This window comes from Betta splendens, chromosome 4 (assembly GCF_900634795.4).
Source record: "Betta splendens chromosome 4, fBetSpl5.4, whole genome shotgun sequence".
Lineage (NCBI taxonomy): Eukaryota > Metazoa > Chordata > Actinopteri > Anabantiformes > Osphronemidae > Betta > Betta splendens.
The window spans coordinates 1,365,457-1,391,223 of record NC_040884.2 but is presented as its reverse complement, the minus strand read 5'-3'; the positions used below and the strand labels follow the sequence as shown (position 1 = coordinate 1,391,223).

The window sequence follows — 25,767 nt, the reverse complement described above, 5'->3', positions numbered from 1 at the left end:
CTACAACGGCTAAGTGAAGTACCATCAGAAAGTCTCATGGAAGATGTGAATGCAGCATTGGGAGCGATCCCTACCACAACAATCACGGAAACCAATGAGCTGGTATACGCTTCAGCATCAGTGATCCTAGAGGTGCTTGGCTATAAGAGCAACCATGGGAGCCATGAGAAACAATACCCACCATGGAAACGAAGGTTGGAGGCAAAAATCAAGGCAGCTCGGAGGGAAGTGAGCCAAATGACAGAGGCCCAGAGAGGTGCAATGAAAAGACCAATGCCTAAGAGGTACAGCCAGATGACCATACCTGAAGCACTGTGACCCCCAAACTGGAGGAGTGGCTACGACAGATCCCTGGAAAAACATCTGAAATCTCAGTCCAGAAAAGTGCAGTCCTAGGAACAGCAAGGATACTGCGCAGAACCCTCAAGCTCCCTGGCCTCTGGTAGAGGACCCGAGCTTGGAAAGTGGATGTTTCTTCTTATATATATATACAAACAGTATGTACTATATGTACAAACAGTACAAACAGTATGTACTATATGCCTACATAAACACTGCACTGAATTGTTTGTGGTGATTGTTATGTTCATGCCTTGTACCTGAAGTGTTTGTCTCCACTGCTATCATGATAACTACCTGAATGTGGACTTAAAGTTTCTACAAGAATGAATTTAGTTAAGAATTGCTGCTTCTTGCTGAAGTTCACCTTCACCTGCGTCTGTCCTGCTTTCACACTGTTTGAGATTTGTTCTGGATGACTTGCATTCCCACTGGTTTGGAGGTTAACAAAGATGTGTTCACTTTCAAAATAAGATCCACTACAGAGTGTGTTAACCCTATTGAGACATGTGTTGATGATTCACGCAGTACATGTATTAAAATTAACACAAGTGTTATCCCAAATCCCAAACTAGGAAACTAAGAAATATGACAAGATTCAAGGAAGAAAACCACACCAGAGTCAAAGATCATAACTTTATTTTAATAGTATTTGTATTTGTATGTGAACTACACATTTAGTACAATGTTTGACCACATGACATTTACCAAAAGGTATATGCAATGCTGCACAAACACCAGTTACTGTACAATCAATACTAGCAGCACTGTAAAGTAATTCAAACAGTTTCAACTCCAATCACACTTAAATGTGTAAATAAACTTTCATTAAATGTTTATTGGTGCTTTTTGTGATGTTAGTTATGCTTTTTTTGGTGGTGGTGGTGGTCTAGTGGTGGTTCTTGGTGGGGCTGGTGGTGGTGTAGTGGTGGTTCTTGGTGGTGCTGGTGGTGGTGTGATGGTGGTCTAGTGGTGGTTCTTGGTGGTGGTGGTGGTGGTGTAGTAGTGGTTTTTGGTGGTGGTGGTGGTGTAGTGGTGGTTGTTGTAAGGTCAGTACATAAATTGCTCTGACAACAACTTATCTGATTCCTCAAATAAGGGAAACTCTGTAGTATTGGCAGAGCAGCCAGACTGGCAGCAGCAGCACACAGGTTGTTGGATGCACAGCCGGAAGCTTGATCTACGCTGGACCCAGTCGTCCCTGCAGATAAATCATATTATGCTATAAATAAATGTTATCATACAACATTTAGCAGTACTATCGTAGATCAACAGTGCGGAAATGTTATTTTAAGATAAGTCAGTCTTTATCGAACCCCCTTTGGGGAAATAGTTTTCTCTGCATTTGACCCATACACACAAGCAGTAGCAGGGAGCTAGTGTGAAGTGTTTTGCTCAATAACACACCTGGTGGGATCAACTGGTTTTGATCAGGTGACCCCCTGCTTCCTACAGCAACGCTTTAACCACTAAAGCATGTTTAACAGGTCACATTTATTCATGCCATAGTTTAACATTTATCTATGAGCCTAATTTTACATCTAAGTATCAACTGAAACCAGTTGAAGCTTTAAGGTGCTTTCTTAAATTACATGATAATAGTGGAGTCTTCTCTCAGCATTTAACTCTGGATTCTACTACATGTAGTTATTGTAGAAGTTTGCTGGTTAGTTTGTAGCCGTAGACTCGTCTCCACCTCGGTCTCACTTCTGGACTTTGTCCTGCCCTGCAGTGATTTTCTTTGGTAGTAAAATAGATCTTTGTCAATCTTACTTAGTTCATACAGTATCCTCATTTGCATCTCATGTAGTCATCAGCATGTAATGTGCAACATCTTATAAACATTATTAAACTTACCCTTCACTTGAAAGCATCTGTCTTCTATTCCCCTACACTGAGTGACGCCAGTAGCAGGAAGGGAAGGGTCGCGGTATTTACATGACAGGCTGTTGAGCGACTGAGCAGCAGGGACTGAAACAGAAAAGAGGCCACAATTATTTGTAGTAAAAAACTTCCTCAAAACAACAAAAACTAAAACTCTAAAATGATAAACAACAATGAATAGATGTAAGAGTGACAATTGTTATGTCAATAAACGCCTAAACATAGGTTGTAGAAATATGATTTATGATGTGGTCGTATAAAGGATAAATACATAAACAAACATTCAACAAGTGACCCTTGATAAGCTTTTACTTACTAGGCGGAGTTAGAGAGTTGCAGTTGTCAGTGTCACAGCAACCAACAGCTAAAACTGCTTTTGATAAAGCCAAGTTGACTGAAAATGTCTGGCTGCCAGTTGCTGGACACAGAGAGGATGATGCACATGCCTTGTAGGTCAGCTGTCTAATGTTGCCCTCTTCATTGACTACAGAGTCAAATGCAGTTTGTTAATGATGCGGTTTAACAGTTTGTTGCAGTGAAAGTAGTTTCTGACAAACAAAAAATCCTACTTTCTGCAGAAGCTGCCAGACACATGGTCTCTGAGGAACAAGTCACTGGTGCTGTGTTTGAACACTGAGCATCTGAGCAGGACTGACACACAAGGGCTCCAGCTGCGAGAAAATCAAATCATGGTTAACAGGAAGAAAACGTCTGTCCAACAACAATCATTGCTGTTTGTTCTTTACCCATTTACTGCTGTTGTGTTTTTACCTGAGCTGACGAGAGCCAGAAAATAAATCAAGCTCCTCATGTTGAGGCAGTTGTAGAGCTCCAGACACGGTTTCCTGGGTGGTTAATTGCCTCTGAGCTGCCCCAGTATATATACACACACACACACACACACGCACGCACACACACGCGCGCACACACGCGCACACACACACACACACACGCACGCACGCACACATACACACACACGCACGCACGCACACATACACACACACACACACACGCACACACACACACACACGCACGCACACTTTTGTGCTTTACTTCCTTGTGCACATACAGTACTGTCTGTCCCAGTTCATCCAGTCCGGTTCATCCAGTCCGGTCAGAATTACAGGGTCTGAGCAGCTGACGATATCCAAATATCCAGTAGCACAGTGCCAACAGTGTTGTGCTTGCAATTTCTCTCTATGATCAGAAAGACTTTTGTTTGTTTTGCTCTGTAAAAACAAGACAGAGACGAATGTCAGGATTTAGGTCGTTTTGTGAAGAGGGGTCAACAAATAGAAGACTGGCAACCGGCCTCTGAGCCGTATGTGATACTCAACCATCGTGAGTGCTGTCTGTCATGAACAGAACAGTGCACTTGGTACCTCTGCATTCCACACACTCAACATCAGACGTTCTTATCAGAGGAAGCTCTGACAGAACACCCAGCCTTGGAGGAAGTTCCTGCTCCTCTGTGGGCCACACACAGATATGATGTAGGTTTGACCAAAGGATGTGAACCAGTGGTCATCACACATAAATCTTACCACAGGCCACGTAAACAACAATATCATCTAAAACAGCAGGCTATACAGGGGATAACACCTGTTTTTACCCCTCTTTCTAAAGCATGGGTTTTTGTTCCATGTTACAACTTTCCAGTTCTTCCCTGTTTGTCACAATCCGGGGTTTTGTACATCCATTTCCTGTTTTATTTTGTGCATATCCTATTCTTTGTTGCACCAGGTCTAGTTCTCTAGTAGTAGTCTAATAGTCTCTTTTTACTTCTGGTCATTAGCCCCAGGGTTTTGTTCAACGTAGTTTTGCGATGCCATGGATTTCGCCTGTGCCGATTTACCCGGACATCTCTACTACCAGGAAGCAGCAACCCGAAAGCCCAGCTGAGCGTCGTTGGGGTGGCGGTCCTCAGCCTGAAGGAAGAGGATTGCTGGCTACACTGCCCCGGAGTACGGACCCTCTTCAACCAGCAGTGCTCGAAGCACAAAGAATTAGAGTGCATTCTGCGCGTCGGGGCCGCCTACACAGTGGTCCCTCAGTCAACGCCAGCTCCTGGCTCTCAGACGGTCCTGGTCAGAACCTCGAGGACCGCAGCCTGCTCCAGTCAGAGAATGACAGCCTGACCCAGCACAGGATGGAGTTACAGAGGGAGCAGGCTTAATCAGATCCGGTAACAGACGAGGGTCAAAACAAGAACAGCAGGTGTAATCAAGTCCAGAAACAAGCAGGGTTCAGCAACCAATCTACCACCATCATAACCACCGTTTTCCCCTGTGACGTCCCGTTTCATTGACGGGACGCCACCAGAATTTCTCTCCTACCCTGAAGGTTGTTCGTGGAGCTCCTGGATGGCCACTAACTGGGGAGGCGTGAGCCCACTGAATAACCTCTCCCTGGAGGTCAGGTGGGACGAACAGGCGATTAGGGGGACACGCCGGCGGAACCGGGAGGTCCCGTGCTGCTTCCCTGACGCAACGCTCCACCGGCCAGGAAACCGCCCCCACCAGACACTCCACTGGCAAAATGGTCTCGGGTTCCGTGGATTCCTCCGGCGTCTCGTGGAGTTGGGACAGCACGTCGGGCTTGATATTTTTGGAGCTTTGTCTATAGGGCAGATGAAAATTAAATCGACTGAGAAACAGAGCCCACCTAGGCTGGCGAAAGTTCAGTCGTCTAGCGGTTCTCAGGTACTCCAGGTTTTTATGGTCCATATACACCAGAAACGGCTGCTCCGCCCCCTCCAACCAGTGTCTTCACTACTCGAGAGCCACCTTGATGGCCAGCAGTTCCCAGTCCCCGATACTGTAATTCCTTTCTGCTGGCGACAATTTCCCAGACATAAATGCACAGGGGTGAAGACTACCTCTGGTTGGGTCCCTCTGAGATAGCACTGCTCCTACTCCCGTGTTGGAGGCGTCCACGTCCACGACGAATTGTCCTCCTGGGTCCGGCATGCGTAGGAAGAGTGCTGAGGTGAAGCTCTCTTTTAGTTGCTGGAAGGCTGCATCTGCCGTCCACTGGAAGGGAACCTTTACAGAAGTTAATGCGTGCAGTGGTGCCGCAACACTACTGAACCTTCTTATGAACTTACGGTAGAAGTTAGCAAACCCCAGAAACCGTTGGACATCCCTACGGCACTGGGGTACTGGCCATTCTACCTCCCGAGTCCTACTGTATTATCAACTTGGCCGGATCCATCTGGATCTGGAGCTGCCACTTTGCAGACCTTCAGAGAACGTATTTTTCTGACGGGTTAAATAAGTGGGATTATCGCTGGGTCAAGTGTATCGAACTAAAAGGAGACTATATTGAAAAATAAATCGCCACTTTACTTTTTGTAAGCTAAGTACTTTTCGGACTGCCTTCGTACAGTACAGGGTATTGTCATAGGCCGTATAAAAATATGACTGTATATCACCAATGTCACTTCTATAACATCATTTGATGGTTTAATGTTTAATTTTTTAAAATAATGTTTTATTTTCTCAGTAATGACAGCAGTCCAGTGCCAATTGCTTGCACTTGAGACATGACTTTTGGAGACAGTTTATAATGTCTCCAGTCTGTGAAAACAAAAAATATGTTAAATAAAAAAGTAACAACTTTTAGTGTGGAAAACCTGAACCAAAACACCTCAACCAACTATCTCCACACATTAATCAACTCATCTACATGTCCTGAATTAGAGTTGACACGTTTGATTTTGAAGTTCATTGTAGACACTGCTGCAGGTCAATTAGGTGGAACTGGAGAGAAATCTGCATTAAACATCTGTGAGGATGTTTATTGGTCTGTTTTTGCCTGGAGCGAATTACAGTGAAACCTCATTGGCTGCATGCCGGTAGATGGTGTTCTGTTGTGCTGTTTGACACTAACTGTTGAACACACACAGAGTAAATCATACTCAAGCCAGTCATGTTTATAGCACACATGGCTACATACTTAGCCCAACACAATGCGTTCCTCTACTGGAAGCTTAACAGTCCTTCACAATAAAAGTCTTTATGGCTTTTACAACAATGTCTATCGTTACAAAGGGAATGAATGATCTCCAGGACGCAACCAACGTAGCTCAAAACTATAACTACTATATAATATACTCATATAAATATAAGCATAAACCTTACTACCTACTCCACAAAATGATTCATTAAGTTTCGTTTTGACCATGGGGCTTCTTAAAGTAACTTAAAAATAAAGTACAAAAACACAAATGCAACTTAACTACTTAATAGCGTTATGGTATCTTACAGTTACACAATGTAATTGTGATAACTAAGATGATAACCTATTTTAAAGCAATGACATCACCTCAAAAGGTTTACAGCATGAACCCAGTGTCCGAGTAACTGTAAAAACGCAGTCTTAATACACCAGTAATTAAGTAATTTCCCATAGATGCTGCAAGATTTCCCGTAGACGCCACAGCATGTGCCGTAGAAACAGCAGTAGACTGCTCATGTTTTTTTTTTTTGCTCAGGCCAGGCTTCAGCCACGTTGTGTTAAGTTTTGCCTCCTGTTTTATTTTGTTTAGATTTAAAGGAGTGTTTTGTGTTTGGTTTAAAAAAAACTGTTTCTGCACTTGGCTCTGACTCACACAACCAGCAGATGTTGTTCTGAATGTATCAAATGTTTCAAGCAGTGAGTCTATTTCAGTCCAAATGTGTCAAAAGTGCTTTACAAAGCTTCACCTTCACTTAGTGGAACCACCAACAGCACTGACACGTGTAACACTGCAGAATGCAACGAGCAATGAGTAATAAGGAGGAACTCAAATGCTGCCACACTTGGAACTAATGACTGTTTAACAAACAAGGACCAAACAGGAAGTGATGTCACCGGACAGGACAAAAAGAACAAACAAGAACGGCACTGAACAAATCACACAACAGGCGCCACACACCTGGGGTCCGTTTCAAGAAGGAGGTTTTGTGGAAACTCTGAGTTTGTTAACCCCGAAATGAGGAAAACTCAGAGTTTTCGGTTTCAGAAAGCGGGGTTACTTAAACCCGTAAAGCGGGGTAAGTTTAAGCCCGTTTCAAGAAGCGAGGTAACCGAAACTCAGAGTCAGTTACTATGGAAACTCTGAACCTAACTTGGTCGGGAGCAGGTTTTATTCGGGAAACCCAGAGTTTCTTTCGGTCTCCGCCCCTTTTTAAAGTGAACACTGTTTAAATACCACATTTTATCTTTCAGTGCATTCATAGATTTCACCTGTTTCCTTCGCGCAGAGACCAAATGTCTGTTTCTAGAGGATCCTGTAGATGAGGACGCTGTATTAATTCACACGGCACTGAATTTACGTCGCGAGAGGATTTTGACGCCACGAGTTAATTTTCTGTCATATCGCCGTGCATATTTATTATAGCGGTACCGTTTTTTTCGAGACTCTATAACATATATCAATAATCTTATCCACCCTTACTGTACATCAGACACATCACCCATCGTGGTCGCGTTCTTACATCCGAACAGATTCTTTGTGCTGCGTTTCTTTATAACATTGGAGATGCTGAGCACATTAGTGAAGCCACTGTGTTAGAATAGTTCGACCTCAAGCGCTTTCCTTGACACAAACTCCTTAGAGCCATTAAAGAGGAGTTTCACAGGATTGCAGGTATGTGGTATTTAATTATTTACCATATTTTTCGCCATATAAGACGCACCCAATTTTAAAGGAGGAAAATCTAGAAAAAAAGATTCTGAATCAAATACTGTAGTAAAATATTTTATATCAACTGTATAAAAGTTAACAGCAGTTTAAGAACAATTGTATGCCAAACATGTAACATGAACAGTCAGTAAGGTCAGTAAACAGTGAATATAACAAAAATAAGGCTGTAAAGTTTTTATTTGAACCCCAATAATTCCTCTTCGCATTAGCAAGAATAGCGAGTAACACAGCATCGCCGCTCCTCACCTGCTGCTGACGATGGTACGATCGACGAGCAGAGGGCGTGATGACATCAGCGCGCACCGCCGGGTGTACTAAGATGGCCGACGGCTCCGGAGCTAGACCGAAGCCGCGGCCTTTCCTATGGCGGTGACCGCGCTCCTCTCCGCGGATCTTTGCATTCGGCGTATAAGACGCACCAACTTTTCCCCTTCAGTTTTGGGGGGAAAAAGTGCATCTTATACAGCGAAAAATACGGTAATTCATTTCAGTGAGGCTAATCTGAAAAATGATAATCAGTTAATACCATTTTGCTGTGACCTGAAATAAACTAATAAATGTGCAGGTGCACTGATAACTCTAATGGTCACTGTAACTGACGTATCATTGTTTACACCACCAACATCATATGTGATGCTGCAAATATTATCACAAACGTGGAGGCCTAGTGGCCCGGCTCTGGTCATGAGTCATGAATATATCGTGAGTCAACCCTAAGTAACAGGCTGCACTGTGGTAAGTACATGTATGTCCTATAGACTTATTTCAAAGCATGCACTCACACTCACAGGAGCACTTCTATGCAGCACTAAAGTAATGTGAACTTTCTTCTAGGAGAGATTGACAGCTTTCTGCTGGAGATAGGGGTTAATGGCAGCCCACACTACTGACCCCTCACCCAGAACCTGAAGCAGAACCCCAGCAGCGCTTTAATGTGGCCCTGCAGAACAAGAGCCCGGGTGGAAATGACCATAGGCCTGTTGAAAGCACGTCTTGAGTGCCTACGTCACCTCAGGGAAACACCTGAGAGGCCTGTGACGTTAATGTGACATGTGTTGTTCTCCACAATATTGCAATTATTAAAAGGGGAGCAACACCCTGCCCTACAAATACAAGACCCTGAGGAGACTCCTTCCATCATGGTAATCTGCAGAGTGGATGGACAGTCAGATGTGATTTGCTGTAATGTCTTAATCAGCCATCACCAATAAAAGAAACTGAATAAATGGAAATTATAATTTATTTGGTTTTCTTCATTTCCTACAAATACAAAGGCAATTGTTAGATTTTATGATTCTTCCAATAATTCATACAATTCACCTTTAACTATACATTGATCTCCAGCTTGTGTTTGGGAATTTCAATTTCTAGATCTGTCTTTTCAATCTTGTGGTACAAGTATAACATTTCCTTGAGATTTAGTTTATACAACTCAATAACCGGTAACTTAAAATACAGAAGATTTATAGTTACAAGACATAGATCCTCATTACTCTTGCAGAATGGAACTCTGGCATTTACTGAACATCACTGACTGTGTGCATCTGTGCAGCAGAATGGGACAGACCTCCTCCTGCTGTTCTTCCACACTCTGGGGCAGAGGGGAGATCATAATGTCAGTATACTTGGAGATCAAGTTGCATTATTTGAGCTACGCTACACAAACATCAGAAATCATGTGATGTGTATAAACTGTATTAATATTACACTATTATTTAGTAGTATACTGTAGTTTTTCCGTAATATTTGGTGACGTTACAGTGCAAACTGTGGTGACTCGGCCTCCACGCCACCAGGGGCAGCCTGGTTTCACCCTTTTGGTTTTGTGTCCTTGTTTCTGTCTTGTGTTTCCTTGTATTAGTTTGATTGGGTTCACCTGTCTTGTCTTGTATTTAAGGTCTCAGTTTGAGCACAGTTTTTGTTGGTGCATTACGTGTTACGTGTTACCGTGCCATCGTGCGCTCCGTCCACTCCGTCCAGGTTTGTGTGTTTGTTCACTGTTTGTGTTAGGCACTGTTGTTTGCATGTTTGGTGTTCTTAGTATGGTTTATTTAGTTTCCTGCTCAGCAGTGATCTTCAGTGGACCAGTGAGTACTTCTGTTAGTTTTGTGCTACTTTTGAGCTTTTGAGCTTAGGTACAGTCTGCATGTTTTGTGTTTTAGGATGGTAATTTAGTTTCCTGCTCTGCAGTGATCTTTAGTTTACCTGTGAGTTATGTGTTAGTTTGCATGGTTTATTTCTGGCCTATCCTGCATACGCAGCGTCCTTAGTTTGTATTGTCCTCTGTCTGTATGTTTTATTTATTTATTAAATCACTTATTGTCAGTCCTGTCTGTGGGTCGTGCATTTGGGTCCTCCCTCCAGTTCAGTTTGTAGGCCATTGTAGTCTGTCTCCCCGCTCATAGTGAGTGTGTTTTAAAATACAGTTCAGTCCAGTTTGACCCTCGGTTGTAACAGTAGCATACTGTTCCGAGTCTAGTTTGATCCTCCCGCGTAACACAAACCGTGTGGGATTTTTTTTTAAAAATAAAAATGTTTGCCCTGTTTAAACCGCGGGAATAAAAACGATTCTGATTCTGAAAGCGGCTGATCAACTTCGTAGGAACACATTTCATATGGTACAGGTGAAAGGGATACTTAACAACCCAACAGCCGAGGCTGTAGCAGCAGAGAAACGCAGATCTTTGTCCTGCGTGTTGATGAGCGTTTCCCATCCCCCAGTGTCCCTGCTCTGGGACGTGGATGGCCCCGCCCACTTTCATTCACCAGACGGACATGAAAGAGGGAATAACGAAATAAACAGCTGGTTAACTTTGTAGGAACACGGCTGTAGCTCTGCAATGACTTTATGTGGTAAAGGTGAAAAAAGTAATAACGAAATAAACGGAATATAAAACGAAAACGGTTTCAAGTGTTTTCTGTTTATATTTTTTATTGCACATTTGTTAAAACTTGATCTTTTGAGTTTTGTCTTAGGCTAAATAAGTGTAAAACAGTCCTTATTACTCATGCAGAATCAATATATGCAGAACAAACAACTTGCTGCATTAATGAGTGGGAGATCTACTGAGTCCTGGCGTTCTGGCACCACAGAGAGAGTTTATTACAAATTATTTATTTTTATTATGATATTCTCTACAAGTTAGCAGTGGTAGTCTGCCAGACCTGTGTGAAATACCATAAGAGCATTTTAAAAAAGTGAAAGGTTTTGGCGTCTCACAGCTACGTAGGTGCAGTGATCACGCTGCCCGATCTCCCATGGAGCTTTTCTTTGTCTCGGAGCTAAAGTATTTTACGCCTATTGACCGAGTGGAGACAATATGTTAATGTCTCTGTGCCAATACGTAGTAGGGGATGGGGTTTGAAGTTTGCTTTTGCAACTGAATCAACATCAGACGCCGTAACTCGCGCAAAGCCAGTTCCAAATCCACTGTGTTGCCTGTGTAATAAAACATTGTTTTTCGGCAGATACCGTGGTAAATGTCATTACGGTAAAGTATAATAATGCAGCTTCCATTTAAAGGACACATTGACTATGTCTTACTGTTTTAACTGTTTAATTGATCAACTTAAAAGTGGTCAAAGTGGTTTATGCTGCGGAGCAGGAGTTATTTTCATTTTCATTCAGTGAAAAACGTTAACATTTATCGTGCGTAATAAGCACATGTAAAACAAACAAGCTGCTGCATTGATGCATTGTTGATCTGCTGAGTCCTGACGTTCTGACGCGCCATAAAGGAAGATTTAATACAATGTATTTATTTATATTATATAAAATCCTCTTACAGATTTTATGTGAACGTCCATAAGAACTGCGTTTAAAAGCAGTGATGTGAAAGGTTTTCAATGTCAGTAGTATAAGAAAAAGACCATTGGTTTTAGAAGCCAGATGTTGTTTAATTAGTCGGTGTGCGCACCCAGCTGATTCCTTTCGCCTACAGACAGGCTCCTGCAGCAACATGTTTGGGGTCATTGTCCTGGAATAAACGATGCCGTGTTTCAATATACTTTCTAATATGGCCCCACTGTGCGTTTGATTATGGACCCCTCGAAAAACTGTCTATCCATAATCCCCTCGAAAATAATCATCGGTCTGGTCCCCACCTAGAAATCATTCCCCAAACGTGGAGTTTGAGGGGACGCTTAGGTCGCGGTTTGGAAACCAAGTGTCCTTTCTTTGCAAAGCTCATTCTGGCAAAATGCTCCAATGCCCCAGTCGATTCGTTTTTCCCCGAAACGAGAAAACGGGAAACGGCTTTAAATCCATTAATGTGTCTGGTTTTGTAAACACCGTTTTCAGCTCGTTTACGTTCACGCTGCTTTGAATAAATGCTGTTTGTCCTTTTTAAACGAGATGGTGGGCGTTCTCGTTACAATACGAAGTTACTGGACTTACTGGGAGCGTGTCCAGACACATTAACAGGTCCTCTGGGTTTAAAATGTTCTAAAACGACGTGTTTTCTCGTCTTCCCAGCTTTTATTCTGGAGGGGGGAATCAAACCACGGACCCGACACTTAAACACGAGGACATACTGTATAAAGACAGCAGCGACATCAGCAACTGACAACAAACACTAGCGCGTATTGACAACTTGATCCAAGGCCATGAATAAGTGGCTATGAATAAGTGGCTCCTCAGCACCATCGTTGGAACGTCACATCACTGTCTGCTCCAGACGGTGACGCCACTTCCCTGATTCTCTCGTTGCCTGCATTTGACAAGCATACATTTCCGGTTAAGCTCTATCTGGACACATTATCTGTCATTCGGGCTCTTACGTTTCATTCAGAATCAGAGCAAAATATAGGTCATTGCGGTCTGAGTAAATTTTAAGAGTTTGGTTAAAATTAAAAGCTGCTATAACGAGAGAACGACTTAGTTTTTCGTTCTTTGCTTTTTTCTCAAAACGAAAAATCAGCTTTAAATCCAACTCTGTGCGTTGTGTCGAAAAAACAACAACACTTGAATTACGTTAATTAAAATTAAGAGTTGAAACGAAAACCAAGTTTGTTTTGTATTTTTTCCTCATGATCAAAAAACCAGAAGACGAGTACAGATATACATATAAAATAGATTTATAACACAGATTGATGAATAAATATAGATTCCTATTTTGGGTTATTATATTTATATTATTCTATTGGATTGGCTGGAGGAGGGACTGTGTCTCTCGGCTGGCCTGAAAACTGTGTAAAAACATCAGCAGCTTCAGCAATTGACAACAAACACTAGCGCACTAGCGAGCAAAGGCGCATAATAATCTATAATATTTAAAAATGAAGTACTCTATATTTAATGATACAATACCATGACATCGTCCTTTGTGCTTAATGTGTAGACACAGATAGAAATGAACAGTCGGACCTCACATCTTTGCGCCACCTGGTAGTCATCTTGTTGCAGGATTAAAGATCCTTAGTCGGGGACGCACCCGTGGCGCGCTGGCGACGCGCACGTACTGCGGTAAAAAAGGTGGTCACTTTGAAGTGCTACGACTGTACTTACAACATCCTGGGCTTCTGTTGTGACAGGAGGATTCATATATTACCATCAGAATCTGTTAAGACCAACAAAGAACTCAACAAAGAGTCTAAGAAATGGCTATATCAAAAGTAGCCTATGTAATAAATCAAATATATAGGTAGGCCTCTTACATTTTACACATGCACTTGTATCCTGGGGAGTGACGGGTTCTGATGAATTCCTTCAGCCCCTGCTTTGCAGTGTTCATGCTGAGTGCCTTCTCCTCTGCATGCGTCAGAGGTGGAGGTGCAGGTCCTCCACCAGTTGTTCTAGTCTCTGCCTTCTTTCTGTTGGCTGAGTAGAAGTCAAATGATTTAACTGTGTGAAAACATTACAGTGATGTTGAAAACGCTGCTGCACTGCTATACTCTGCATGCTATTTAGTTATTTTATATGTCAAATGTTGTAAAGTCAGGTAGTCTACACACATGATATGATGGTGCCTTATACCTGTTTGAATTATGTTTTTATATTTAATTTTTAGCCACGTTCTTTTTATGCCTGCAGGATTGCACCTACATAGAAATTTAAATTAAATCCTTATATTATTAGTGAGTTTTGGGTAACTTTTAAAAACCTAATTAGATTAATGTAATAATTGCTCTCCATAAAACGTATTGGATTATTTAATTATCATTACTTTACAAATCCCACATCAACCACAACAGGAATTTTAAAAATGTATAGACATAACACTGCACTTTTAATTCATACAAATATCGGTATTTTATCCAATGACTGAAGTAACTTCTTAGATGAGTTTAAAAGTGTCAAGGAACGCTCGGATGAGGACCCAAATGCACAGCAAAACACAGGTTGACGGTGATCAGACGGTGGTTTATTCCAGGTTTTAGGCAGAGGCAGCGTCAGGAACAGGCAAGGTTCATACACGAAATCCAGCATACAGCACCAATTCGTCAGGCGGAGAATCGTGGTCAGGCAGGCAAACGAGTTCGGTAACGTGCAGGGCAGAGAACGGGGTACACAAAACACGGCCGGACAGGAACAGCGAACTGGGAACAACGGTAAACACACAAACAACGATCTGGCGGGGAACTGAGGACAAAGGTGGTGGTTAAGTACAAAGTGAACTAATAGCAGATGAAGTGCAGGTGTGGATAATGCGGGCCGGTACTAACAGGGAACAGCTGTGATGTGACGTAGCCGGAAGTCCTTTTAACATAAAGGCGGCTCTAAAACCGGGACGTGACAACTGAAAAGGAAGTATTACAAAATAAAACAGGAAATAACGAGAAACAAAACCCAGATTGTGACAGTACCCCCCTCCCAAGGGCGGATTCCAGACGACCACAAAAAAAAAAACAACAAACCCGAGCAGGGCGGGCGGAGGGAGGACCGGCGGAGGGACAGAACCAAAAACATCCCGCACAGGGTGCAGAGTCCAGGGAATCCCTCACGGAGGGTGGGGACGCGGCGAGATCCTGCTCAACCGCCGCTGAGGCAGGAGGGCACCCCCAGCGCCCTTGGGCTGGGCCAGCGTCCACGGGGACCCCCCCGAACGACGACGTCCTCCAGGACGACGCCGATCCTGGAGACCGAGGGGTCGAGGTGGACGTCGCCGCAGGAGGCAGCGCCACCCAAACGGCCGGAAGCGCCGAGGGCGAGGCCACCAGTCCAGCTGCCGAAGCGAGAACAGACGTGGCAGCGACGGGCGCGACCCCCTCCTGGAGGTCCGCCGGGACTGCGACGGGCGCGACCCCCTCCTGGAGGTCCGCCGGGACTGCGACGGGCGCGACCCCCTCCTGGAGGTCCGCCGGGACTGCGACGGGAGGTGCGCGGGGACTGCCGCTGGCGCGACCTCCTCCTGGAGGTGCGCGGGGACTGCCGCTGGCGCGACCTCCTCCGGGAGGTGCGCGGGGACTGCAGCTGGCGCGACCTCCTCCTGGAGGTGCGCGGGGACTGCAGCTGGCGCGACCTCCTCCTGGAGGTGCGCGGGGACTGCAGCTGGCGCGACCTCCTCCTGGAGGTGCGCGGGGACTGCAGCTGGCGCGACCTCCTCCTGGAGGTGCGCGGGGACTGCAGCTGGCGCGACCTCCTCCTGGAGGTGCGCGGGGACTGCAGCTGGCGCGACCTCCTCCTGGAGGTCCGCCGGGACTGCCACCCCGAGACTGACAGGGACAGGAACGGCATCTACTTGGCCGACCGGGACAGGAACGGCATCTACTTGGCCGACCGGGACAGGAACGGCATCTACTTGGCCGACCGGGACAGGAACGACCTCTACTTGGCCGACAAGAACAGGAACTGGAACGGCCTCGACATGGCCGACAGGGACAGGAACTGGAACGGCCTCGACATGGCCGACAGGGACAGGAACTGGAACGGCCTCGACATGGCCGACAGGGACAGGAACTGGATCTGGAACGGCCTCAACATGGCCGACAGGGACAGGAACTGGATCTGGAACGGCCTCAACATGGCCGACAGGAACAGGAACGGGGACTGGAACGGCCGCAACATGGCCGACTGGAACGGCCTCAACATGGCCGACAGGAACAGGAACAGGGACTGGAACGGCCGCAACATGGCCGACAGGAACGGCCGCAACATGGCCGACAGGAACGGCCGCAACATGGCCGACAGGAACGGCCGCAACATGGCCGACAGGAACTGGGACGGCGTCCCCTCCGGAGCCGGCATGACTGCTTACAGCTGCCGAGCTCGACGGAGGAGACGTCGGGCCTGATCGGGTGTGCACAGCACCCGTTCGACAGGTGGAGTCCTCTGACTGGGATAAGACCTGCGCGTGACTGGACTGAACTGGGACAGGAGCGTGACTGGACTGTACTGGGCTCGACTGGGCTGAAACCTGGACTGGGCTCGACTGGGCTGAAACCTGGACTGGGCTCGGCTGGACTGGGCTCGGCTGGACTGGGCTCGGCTGGACTGGGCTCGGCTGAACGGGGCTCGACTGGACGGGGCTCGACTGAACGGGGCTCGGCTGAACGGGGCTCGACTGAACGGGGCTCGGCTGGACTGGGCTCGACTGAACGGGGCTCGGCTGGACTGGGCTCGACTGAACGGGGCTCGGCTGGACTGGGCTCGGCTGGACTGGGCTCGACTGAACGGGGCTCGGCTGGACTGGGCTCGGCTGGACTGGGCTCGACTGAACGGGGCTCGGCTGAACGGGGCTCGACTGAACGGGGCTCGGCTGGACTGGGCTCGACTGAACGGGGCTCGACTGAACGGGGCTCGACTGAACGGGGCTCGACTGAACGGGGCTCGGCTGGACTGGGCTCGACTGAACGGGGCTCGGCTGGACTGGGCTCGACTGAACGGGGCTCGGCTGGACTGGGCTCGACTGAACGGGGCTCGGCTGAACGGGGCTCGGCTGAACGGGGCTCGGCTGAACGGGGCTCGGCTGAACGGGGCTCGGCTGGACTGGAGACTGAACGGGGCTCGGCTGGACTGGAGACTGAACGGGGCTCGGCTGGACTGGAGACTGAACGGGGCTCGGCTGGACTGGAGACTGAACGGGGCTCGGCTGGACTGGAGACTGAACGGGGCTCGGCTGGACTGGAGACTGAACGGCTCGCGGCTGGACTGGAGACTGAACGGCTCGCGGCTGGACTGGAGACTGAACAGCTCGCGGCTGGACTGGAGACTGAACAGGGCTCGGCTGGACTGGAGACTGAACGGAACACGGCTGAGCTGGAGACCACGGAGACAGGGGACCGCACGAGTGCAGGAAATCCTCCCAGCGGAGCAAACGTGGGGCTGGGCAGGCTGGCGCAATCGTGACGGTCCGACGGGGCTGGGAGGAGGAAACCGAAACCATCGGCGGTGCGACCGGCGCTGGCGTGGTGCGGAGCGCGTCGCTTAGCTCATCGAACCTTGCGCACAGCCGCTCATAGAGGCGACGAACACCGGGGCGCTCTAACGCGCTGTCATCGTCCTCCAGCGTCAATATCGCCACCTCCACGGCGCTGCGCTGGTTCTCCGGGTTAATCGCCCGTCGGTTTTCCTCCGCGAGGATTTGAAAATAAACGCGTAGGTCGCTGGGTAGCTCGGCGCAGGTGAACTCCATACTTCCTCGCAGGTGAAGGAGACTCGCCGCCAAAAAAAAAAACTAGGAACAAAACAGTCACTGACCTGGGCGACGGCTGAGTGCTGGCTGGGTCCAAGTTTGGCCAGATCGTTCTGTCAAGGAACGCTCGGATGAGGACCCAAATGCACAGCAAAACACAGGTTGACGGTGATCAGACGGTGGTTTATTCCAGGTTTTAGGCAGAGGCAGCGTCAGGAACAGGCAAGGTTCATACACGAAATCCAGCATACAGCACCAATTCGTCAGGCGGAGAATCGTGGTCAGGCAGGCAAACGAGTTCGGTAACGTGCAGAGCAGAGAACGGGGTACACAAAACACGGCCGGACAGGAACAGCGAACTGGGAACAACGGTAAACACACAAACAACGATCTGGCGGGGAACTGAGGACAAAGGTGGTGGTTAAGTACAAAGTGAACTAATAGCAGATGAAGTGCAGGTGTGGATAATGCGGGCCGGTACTAACAGGGAACAGCTGTGATGTGACGTAGCCGGAAGTCCTTTTAACATAAAGGCGGCTCTAAAACCGGGACGTGACAACTGAACAGGAAGTATTACAAAATAAAACAGGAAATAACGAGAAACAAAACCCAGATTGTGACAAAAAGTCCTTACTTTACAAGTGAAATATAACAACAATACTAACATTATTTAGTAATTAGTTACATCGAACACTGTATAATTAAAATGTAAACTTACGCATTGACTCGAGGAGCTATTTTCTTCCAAGCTAATTCTTTCTCTTTCGCCGTTGCAGCCGTGTTGCTTTTTCTACGGATTATAGGCTTGTAGTCGCTATATGCTTGACGTATCATATCCATTTGTTGTCCTGTTGCCACAGTGACTCGTAATATCTTCACTCCATTGATCAGGGCTTTGTATCGTCGCGGTTCACGCGCTTAACTCTAAGTCAGACAACTCAGAGTTGCTTAAACCAACTCTTAGCTGTTCTGAAACCGAAAACTCCAGGTTTGCAAAGTCAGAGTAAATCAACTCAGAGTTTAGTTTAAACTCAGAGTTTGTTAAACCTCCTTCTTGAAACGGGGCCCCGCTATTACCCTAACCATTAAATAGTACGTAACATAGAGCTGCTGTGCTTTAACAAAAAACTCCAGTTTGCTCTCATCATCTCCCAGATGCTTTTGCTTTATTGTGGGTTTTCCTTTTATTAACAGAGGGGAACCAACAATCTCCAATCAGGCATGTAAAGCAGAGACACTGCACCGGAGTCATGGTTAAATTAGGTCAGAATAAGAGTTTACACACTGTGGTGGAAATTTTCCTTAAAGAAGCAGATGAGAGCGTTGTCCTTTTGTGCGATTTATTGAAATAATAAAGAAAATAAAAATAATGGGGAAAGCTGCCTTTTAGCTTCTCTGTCCGACTAGGGTGGAATGTCTGTCTAACCCAATCAAATTACATGCACCATCTCCTCCCTGACGCAGTGTGTGAAGATTTTTACTTTCTCACACCTGCATCTGTGAGAAAGGAGCACCAAGTCTCAACATACAGAGAGACACAACACCCCGACCCTGGGTGTGGGAGCTAGAGTTGAGAGTCTATCAGGCAGAGACAACCATTGAACAATCTAGGTCAAATGTCAAATGCATACAGTAAGACAAAACACAAGATATTAATTGCAGTCATAAATCGTATAATAACTGCATAGAAGTAAGGAAGACACGATTTTTCCCATAACATGGGCAAGTGGCTTCCCATTGGTTTCAAGGGTGGTTCTCCACAACCTCATTGAGTTTGCAATGAAGGCCCTTAGAGTTCTGTTGATGTTGTACAGCTCCAAGCATTCAGTGATCCATGTGTGTGGCATTGAGTCATAGGCTTTCTTGTAGTCGATCCAGACTGTGCACAGGTTGGTGTGTCGCATTCTGCAGTCTTCGGCGACTGTTCTGTCAACCAGGAGTTGGTGTTTGGCTCCTGTGGTATCCTTACCAATGTCCTTCTGTTCTTCGCTCGTGTATTGACCCATGTGCCCACTTATCTTAGCTGCGATGATGCCTGACATGAGCTTCCATGTTGTGGAGAGACAGGTTATTGGCCGGTAGTTGGATGGGACTGTACCCTTTGAGGGATCCTTCATTATCAGGATCGTTTGCCCTTCGGTTAGCCATTCAGGGTGAGTCCTATCCCTTAGCAGCTGGTTCATTTGTGCTGCCAGGCGCTCATGGGTTGCAGTGAGCTTCTTTAGCCAGTAGGCGTTGATCATGCCAAGGCCGGGTGCTGTTCAGTTTTTCATACTTGAGACTCTCTGTTGGATGTCTGCCACTGTGATAGTCACTGGATTCTGTTCTGGGAGGTTGCTGTGGTCTTCCCTCAGGTCCACCAGCCACTGTGCATCACTGTTGTGTGATGCCTCCCTTTCCCATATGCCTTTTCAGTACTGTTCATTTTCCAGCCTTGGTGGGTCTGCTCTGCTGTTATTACATTTGAGAGTACACTTTTGCAGGTTGTGTTGCGAACAGCCGGTTTACTCGTCTGGCTTCGTTATGTCTGGTCTATCTCCTTTTAGGCAGCCGGCCAAGGCTTGTAGCCCTTGCTTGGCTCCGAGCTGCCTTGATTTTGGCCTCCAACCTTTGTTTCAATGGTGGATATTGTTTCTCATAGCTCCCCCATGGTTTCTCTTATAGCAAAGCTATTGTTGTGGTAGGGATCACTCTCAATGCTGCATTCACATCTTCCATGAGACGTTCTGATGGACATTCTGATGATGAAGTACTAACTTCACTTAGCTGTTGTAGTTTCGGGGTCTTCGGGGTTGCCTGTTTAATCTCGCCATGATCTTATCTTTCAGGTCAGTCGCTGCCTCGCTCAGCGTATCTGTGCTTATTGGGGCTTCGTACCCAATTTCCAGTTAGGGAGATGGTGAAATCTCCCCTCTGACCTGGCGTCCTGGCTCCCCCTTGTCGTAGCATTTGTGTTGTACCTCGTCAATCTCAAGTTGTGATAGCAGTTGTCGTTTGTGGATGTTGGAACACTGAGCTACTAGTTGCTTCGCCGTCAGCCTTGAATGTGGGTTGTTCTGTTCCCATTCACCGCACATTCTTTGCATGTAACCCCTCTGACTAGGGTTACTTGAGTAGTAGCATTCCAACAGTTTTCTGATCTCAGCCATTTCTTTCTTGTTCCAGTATCCCATTTCTCGCCAAGGTGCTCTGGTTCCCCTGCACCGGGCGACGTCTTAGCATGTCTCTGGTTCATTGTCTCTCATCATATGAGGTAGGCGGTAGCTTGAAGGGTCTTGCCCAGGGACCCACACTGGATGCTTACTGGATGCTTATTCGCCCTAACGGGACCCCTCGTATGCAAGTATCCTGCGACTTTACCAATTTAGCTATCCAGCGAGACACTAAAGTCACAACTACTATACATATATTTATTTACACAGAGTATATACTATATGACTACATACATCTATATGTATAGCAAAACACTGCACTGGATTGTTTGTGATAACAACAATTACAGTTTTGACTTTAGTTATTGCCATGTTCTGTTTCAACTTACAGTATTCCTGGTTTCTCTCATACCTCGTACCTGAAGTGTTTGTCAGCCATGTAAGTCTCCACTGCTGTGATGATAACTGCCTGAATGTGGATTTAAAGTTTCTACAAGAATGAATTTAGTTAAGAATTGCTGCTTCTTGCTGAAGTTCACCTTCACCTGCGTCTGTCCTGCTTTCACACTGTTTGAGATTTGTTCTGGATGACTTGCATTCCCACTGGTTTGGAGGTTAACAAAGATGTGTTCACTTTCAAAACAAGATCCACTACAGAGTGTGTCAACCTTATTGAGACGTGTGTTGATGATTCACGCAGTACATGTATTAAAATTAACACAAGTGTTATCCCAAATCCCAAACTAGGAAACCAGGAAATATGACAAAAACTAGGACTACGAAACTAGGAAACTAAGAAATATGACAAGATTCAAGGAAGAAAACCACACCAGAGTCAGAGATCATAACTTTATTTTAATAGTATTTGTATTTGTATGTGAACTACACATTTCGTAGTGTTTGACCACATGACATTTGCCAAAAGATATATGCAATGCTGCACAAACACCAGTTACAGTACAATCAATACTAGCAGCACTGTAAAGTAATTCAAACAGTTTCAACTCCAATCACACTTAAATGTGTAAATAGACTTTCATTAAATGTTTATTGGTGCTTTTGGTGATGTTAGTTATGCTTTTTTTGGTGGTGGTGTAGTGGTGGTTTTTGATGGTGGTGTAGTGGTGGTTTTTGGTGGTGGTGTAGTGGTGGTTTTAGGTAGTGGTGGTGGTGTAGTGGTGGTTTTTGGTGGTGGTGGTGCTGTAGTGGTAGTTTTTGGTGGTGGTGGTGCTGTAGTGGTAGTTTTTGGTGGTGGTGCTGTAGTGGTGGTTTTTGGTGGTGGTGTAGTGGTGGTTTTTGGTGGTGGTGTAGTGGTGGTTTTTGGTGGTGGTGTAGTGGTGGTTTTTGGTGGTGGTGTAGTGGTGGTTTTTGGTGTTGTTGGTGCTGTAGTGGTGGTTTTTGGTGGTGGTGTAGTGGTGGTTTTTGGTGGTGGTGTAGTGGTGGTTTTTGGTGGTGGTGGTGGTGTAGTGGTGGTTGTTGTAAGGTCATTACATAAATTGCTCTTACAACAACTTATCTGATTCCTCAAATAAGGGAAACTCTGTAGTATTGGCAGAGCAGCCAGACTGGCAGCAGCAGCACACAGGTTGTTGGATGCACAGCCGGAAGCTTGATCTATGCTGGACCCAGTCGTCCCTGCAGATAAATCATATTATGCTATAAATAAATGTTATCATACAACATTTAGCAGTACTATCGTAGATCAACAGTGCGGAAATGTTATTTTAAGATAAGTCAGTCTTTATCGAACCCCCTTTGGGGAAATAGTTTTCTCTGCATTTGACCCATACACACAAGCAGTAGCAGGGAGCTAGTGTGAAGTGTTTTGCTCAATAACACACCTGGTGGGATCAACTGGTTTTGATCAGGTGACCCCCTGCTTCCTACAGCAACGCTTTAACCACTAAAGCATGTTTAACAGGTCACATTTATTCATGCCATAGTTTAACATTTATCTATGAGCCTAATTTTACATCTAAGTATCAACTGAAACCAGTTGAAGCTTTAAGGTGCTTTCTTAAATTACATGATAATAGTGGAGTCTTCTCTCAGCATTTAACTCTGGATTCTACTACATGTAGTTATTGTAGAAGTTTGCTGGTTAGTTTGTAGCCGTAGACTCGTCTCCACCTCGGTCTCACTTCTGGACTTTGTCCTGCCCTGCAGTGATTTTCTTTGGTAGTAAAATAGATCTTTGTCAATCTTACTTAGTTCATACAGTATCCTCATTTGCATCTCATGTAGTCATCAGCATGTAATGTGCAACATCTTATAAACATTATTAAATTTACCCTTCACTTGAAAGCATCTGTCTTCTATTCCCCTACACTGAGTGACGCCAGTAGCAGGAAGGGAAGGGTCGCGGTATTTACATGACAGGCTGTTGAGCGACTGAGCAGCAGGGACTGAAACAGAAAAGAGGCCACAATTATTTGTAGTAAAAAACTTCCTCAAAACAACAAAAACTAAAACTCTAAAATGATAAACAACAATGAATAGATGTAAGAGTGACAATTGTTATGTCAATAAACGCCTAAACATAGGTTGTAGAAATATGATTTATGATGTGGTCGTATAAAGGATAAATACATAAACAAACATTCAACAAGTGACCCTTGATAAGCTTTTACTTACTAGGTGGAGTTAGAGAGTTGCAGTTGTCAGTGTCACAGCAACCAACAGCTAAAACTGCTTTTGATAAAGCCAAGTTGACTGAAAATGTCTGGCTGCCAGTTGCTGGACACAGAGAGGATGATGCACATGCCTTGTAGGTCAGCTGTCTAATGTTGCCCTCTTCATTGACTATAGAGTCAAATGCAGTTTGTTAATGATGCGGTTTAACAGTTTGTTGCAGTGAAAGTAGTTTCTGACAAACAAAAAATCCTACTTTCTGCAGAAGCTGCCAGACACATGGTCTGTGAGGAACAAGTCACTGGTGCTGTGTTTGAACACTGAGCATCTGAGCAGGATTGACACACAAGGGCTCCAGCTGCGAGAAAATCAAATCATGGTTAACAGGAAGAAAACGTCTGTCCAACAACAATCATTGCTGTTTGTTCTTTACCCATTTACTGCTAATGTGTTTTTACCTGAGCTGACGAGAGCCAGAAAATAAATCAAGCTCCTCATGTTGAGGCAGTTGTAGAGCTCCAGACACGGTTTCCTGGGTGGTTTATTGCCTCTGAGCTGCCCCAGTATATATACACACACACACACGCACACACACGCACGCACACACACACACACACACGCGCGCACACACGCACGCACGCACGCGCACGCACGCGCGCACGCACACTTTTGTGCTTTACTTCCTTGTGCACATACAGTACTGTCTGTCCCAGTTCATCCAGTCCGGTCAGAATTACAGGGTCTGAGCAGCTGACGATATCCAAATATCCAGTAGCACAGTGCCAACAGTGTTGTGCTTGCAATTTCTCTCTATGATCAGAAAGACTTTTGTTTGTTTTGCTCTGTAAAAACATGACAGAGACGAATGTCAGGATTTAGGTCGTTTTGTGAAGAGGGGTCAACAGATAGAAGACTGGCAACCGGCCTCTGAGCCGTATGTGATACTCAACCATCGTGAGTGCTGTCTGTCATGAACAGAACAGTTCACTTGGTACCTCTGCATTCCACACACTCAACATCACACGTTCTTATCAGAGGAAGCTCTGACAGAACACCCAGCCTTGGAGGAAGTTCCTGCTTCTCTGTGGGCCACACACAGATATGATGTAGGTTTGACCAAAGGATGTGAACCAGTGGTCATCACACATAAATCTTACCACAGGCCACGTAAACAACAATATCATCTAAAACAGCAGGCTATACAGGGGATAACACCTGTTTTTACCCCTCTTTCTAAAGCATGGGTTTTTGTTATGTTACAACTTTCCAGTTCTTCCCTGTTTGTCACAATCCGGGGTTTTGTACATCCATTTCCTGTTTTATTTTGTGCATATCTGATTCTTTGTCGCACCAGGTCTAGTTCTCTTTTTACTTCTGGTCATTAGCCCCAGGGTTTTGTTCAACGTAGTTTTGTGATGCCATGGATTTCGCCTGTGCCGATTTACCCGGACATCTGTACTACCGGGAAGCAGCAATCCGAAAGCCCAGCTGAGCGTCGTTGGGGTGGCGGTCCTCAGCCTGAAGGAAGAGGATTGCTGGCTACACTGCCCCGGAGTACGGACCCTCTTCAACCAGCAGTGCTCGAAGCACAAAGAATTAGAGTGCATTCTGCGCGCCGGGGCCGCCTACACAGTGGTCCCTCAGTCAACGCCAGCTCCTGGCTCTCAGACGGTCCTGGTCAGAACCACCCCGAGGACCGCAGCCTGCTCCAGTCAGAGAACAGCAGCCCAACCCAGCCTTAACACCGCAGCCCGGCCCTGCCACGGAACCGCAGCCTGTCACAGAACTGCAGTCTGCTCCAGTTGCAGGACCACCGCCTGATCTGGTCATCGAACCGCAGTCGGTTTTAGCAGCTCAAGCTCAAGCTCCAGCCCAGTCTGGTGAGACTCCTGTTCAGACCCCAGCCAAGTTCCGTTCTGCACATGCAGAACTTCAGCCACATCTGGTCCCTGCCTTGGTTGCCGGCTTGCCAAGCCCAGCTCCAGCCCAGTTAAGCCCAGCTTCTGCCCAGTCGAGCTTCGATGCCGCCCAGCCAATCCAGGTCTCGTTTCCTACCTGTGTCGGCCCAGAAGAGGCTGCCCCTGTCAAAGACGGCCCAGAAGTGGTCATTTGTAGGGTTTCCGGTGGTACTGAGGAGACCACACCCTGCTCCCTTTTTGGACATTCACAACATTCTAACCACCTGAGAAACACAGAGGGTGTGTAATAAAAAGATCATATATATCCTACTCTAATGCAACTTTCCACAGTGTCACAAGTTGTTTGTGATGTCATTGTTGTTGAAGCATCAAGGAAATACAGAAATCACCGGTGTGACAGGTGAAAGAATGTGGCATCACAACCAACTGAAGATGAGTCGCAAGCCAATGCAGGGAAAGGTTCAGGAAGTTTAGTCTGCGAAGATATATATATGTATATACACACTTGTGGTGAGTGAGCTTTGCTGCTCACTCGAGACGTGGAACGCCGTGCAAAAAACAACCAAAAAAAGATGGCTTGC

The 25,767-nt window shown here is 46.0% G+C and overlaps 2 protein-coding genes across 3 annotated transcripts; both read right to left on the bottom strand.

Moving 5' to 3' along the window:
- Nucleotides 1-961: 961 nt before the first annotated feature.
- On the bottom strand, nt 962-3,149 carry LOC114854694 (uncharacterized). Of its 2 annotated transcripts, XM_055508503.1 has the most exons (6): nt 2,995-3,149; nt 2,793-2,894; nt 2,540-2,707; nt 2,197-2,310; nt 1,306-1,540; nt 962-1,272 (listed from the first exon to the last, which is right to left on the bottom strand). In XM_055508503.1, exons 1-6 carry the CDS (start codon nt 3,032-3,034, stop codon nt 1,197-1,199), a joined length of 735 nt encoding a protein of 244 aa, XP_055364478.1. In that variant the 5' UTR covers nt 3,035-3,149; the 3' UTR covers nt 962-1,196. The 2 variants fall into 2 exon arrangements, with proteins under 2 accessions (XP_055364478.1, XP_029005145.1); XM_029149312.3 differs by having other exon boundaries at nt 962-1,540.
- Nucleotides 3,150-21,471: 18,322 nt separating this feature from the next.
- LOC114854592 (integumentary mucin C.1-like) lies at nt 21,472-23,884 on the bottom strand. The gene is made up of 6 exons (XM_055508475.1): nt 23,726-23,884; nt 23,524-23,625; nt 23,271-23,438; nt 22,928-23,041; nt 22,112-22,271; nt 21,472-22,081 (listed from the first exon to the last, which is right to left on the bottom strand). Exons 1-6 carry the CDS (start codon nt 23,763-23,765, stop codon nt 21,709-21,711), a joined length of 957 nt encoding a protein of 318 aa, XP_055364450.1. The 5' UTR covers nt 23,766-23,884; the 3' UTR covers nt 21,472-21,708.
- Between the last annotated feature and the right edge of the window lie 1,883 nt (nt 23,885-25,767).

Coding starts and splice junctions, on each gene's coding strand:
- LOC114854694 (XM_029149312.3), bottom strand. CDS start 3,034: ATGAGGAGCTTGATTTATTTTCTGGCTCTCGTCAGCTCAG. Junction 2,708..2,792: donor TCTGGCAGCTTCTGCAGAAA/GTAGGATTTTTT, acceptor TTGACTCTGTAG/TCAATGAAGAGGGCAACATT. Junction 1,541..2,196: donor CAGATGCTTTCAAGTGAAGG/GTAAGTTTAATA, acceptor ATTTATCTGCAG/GGACGACTGGGTCCAGCGTA.
- LOC114854592 (XM_055508475.1), bottom strand. CDS start 23,765: ATGAGGAGCTTGATTTATTTTCTGGCTCTCGTCAGCTCAG. Junction 23,042..23,270: donor CAACTCTCTAACTCCACCTA/GTAAGTAAAAGC, acceptor TTTCTGTTTCAG/TCCCTGCTGCTCAGTCGCTC. Junction 22,082..22,111: donor TTATGTAATGACCTTACAAC/AACCACCACTAC, acceptor ACCACCACCAAA/AACCACCACTACACCACCAC.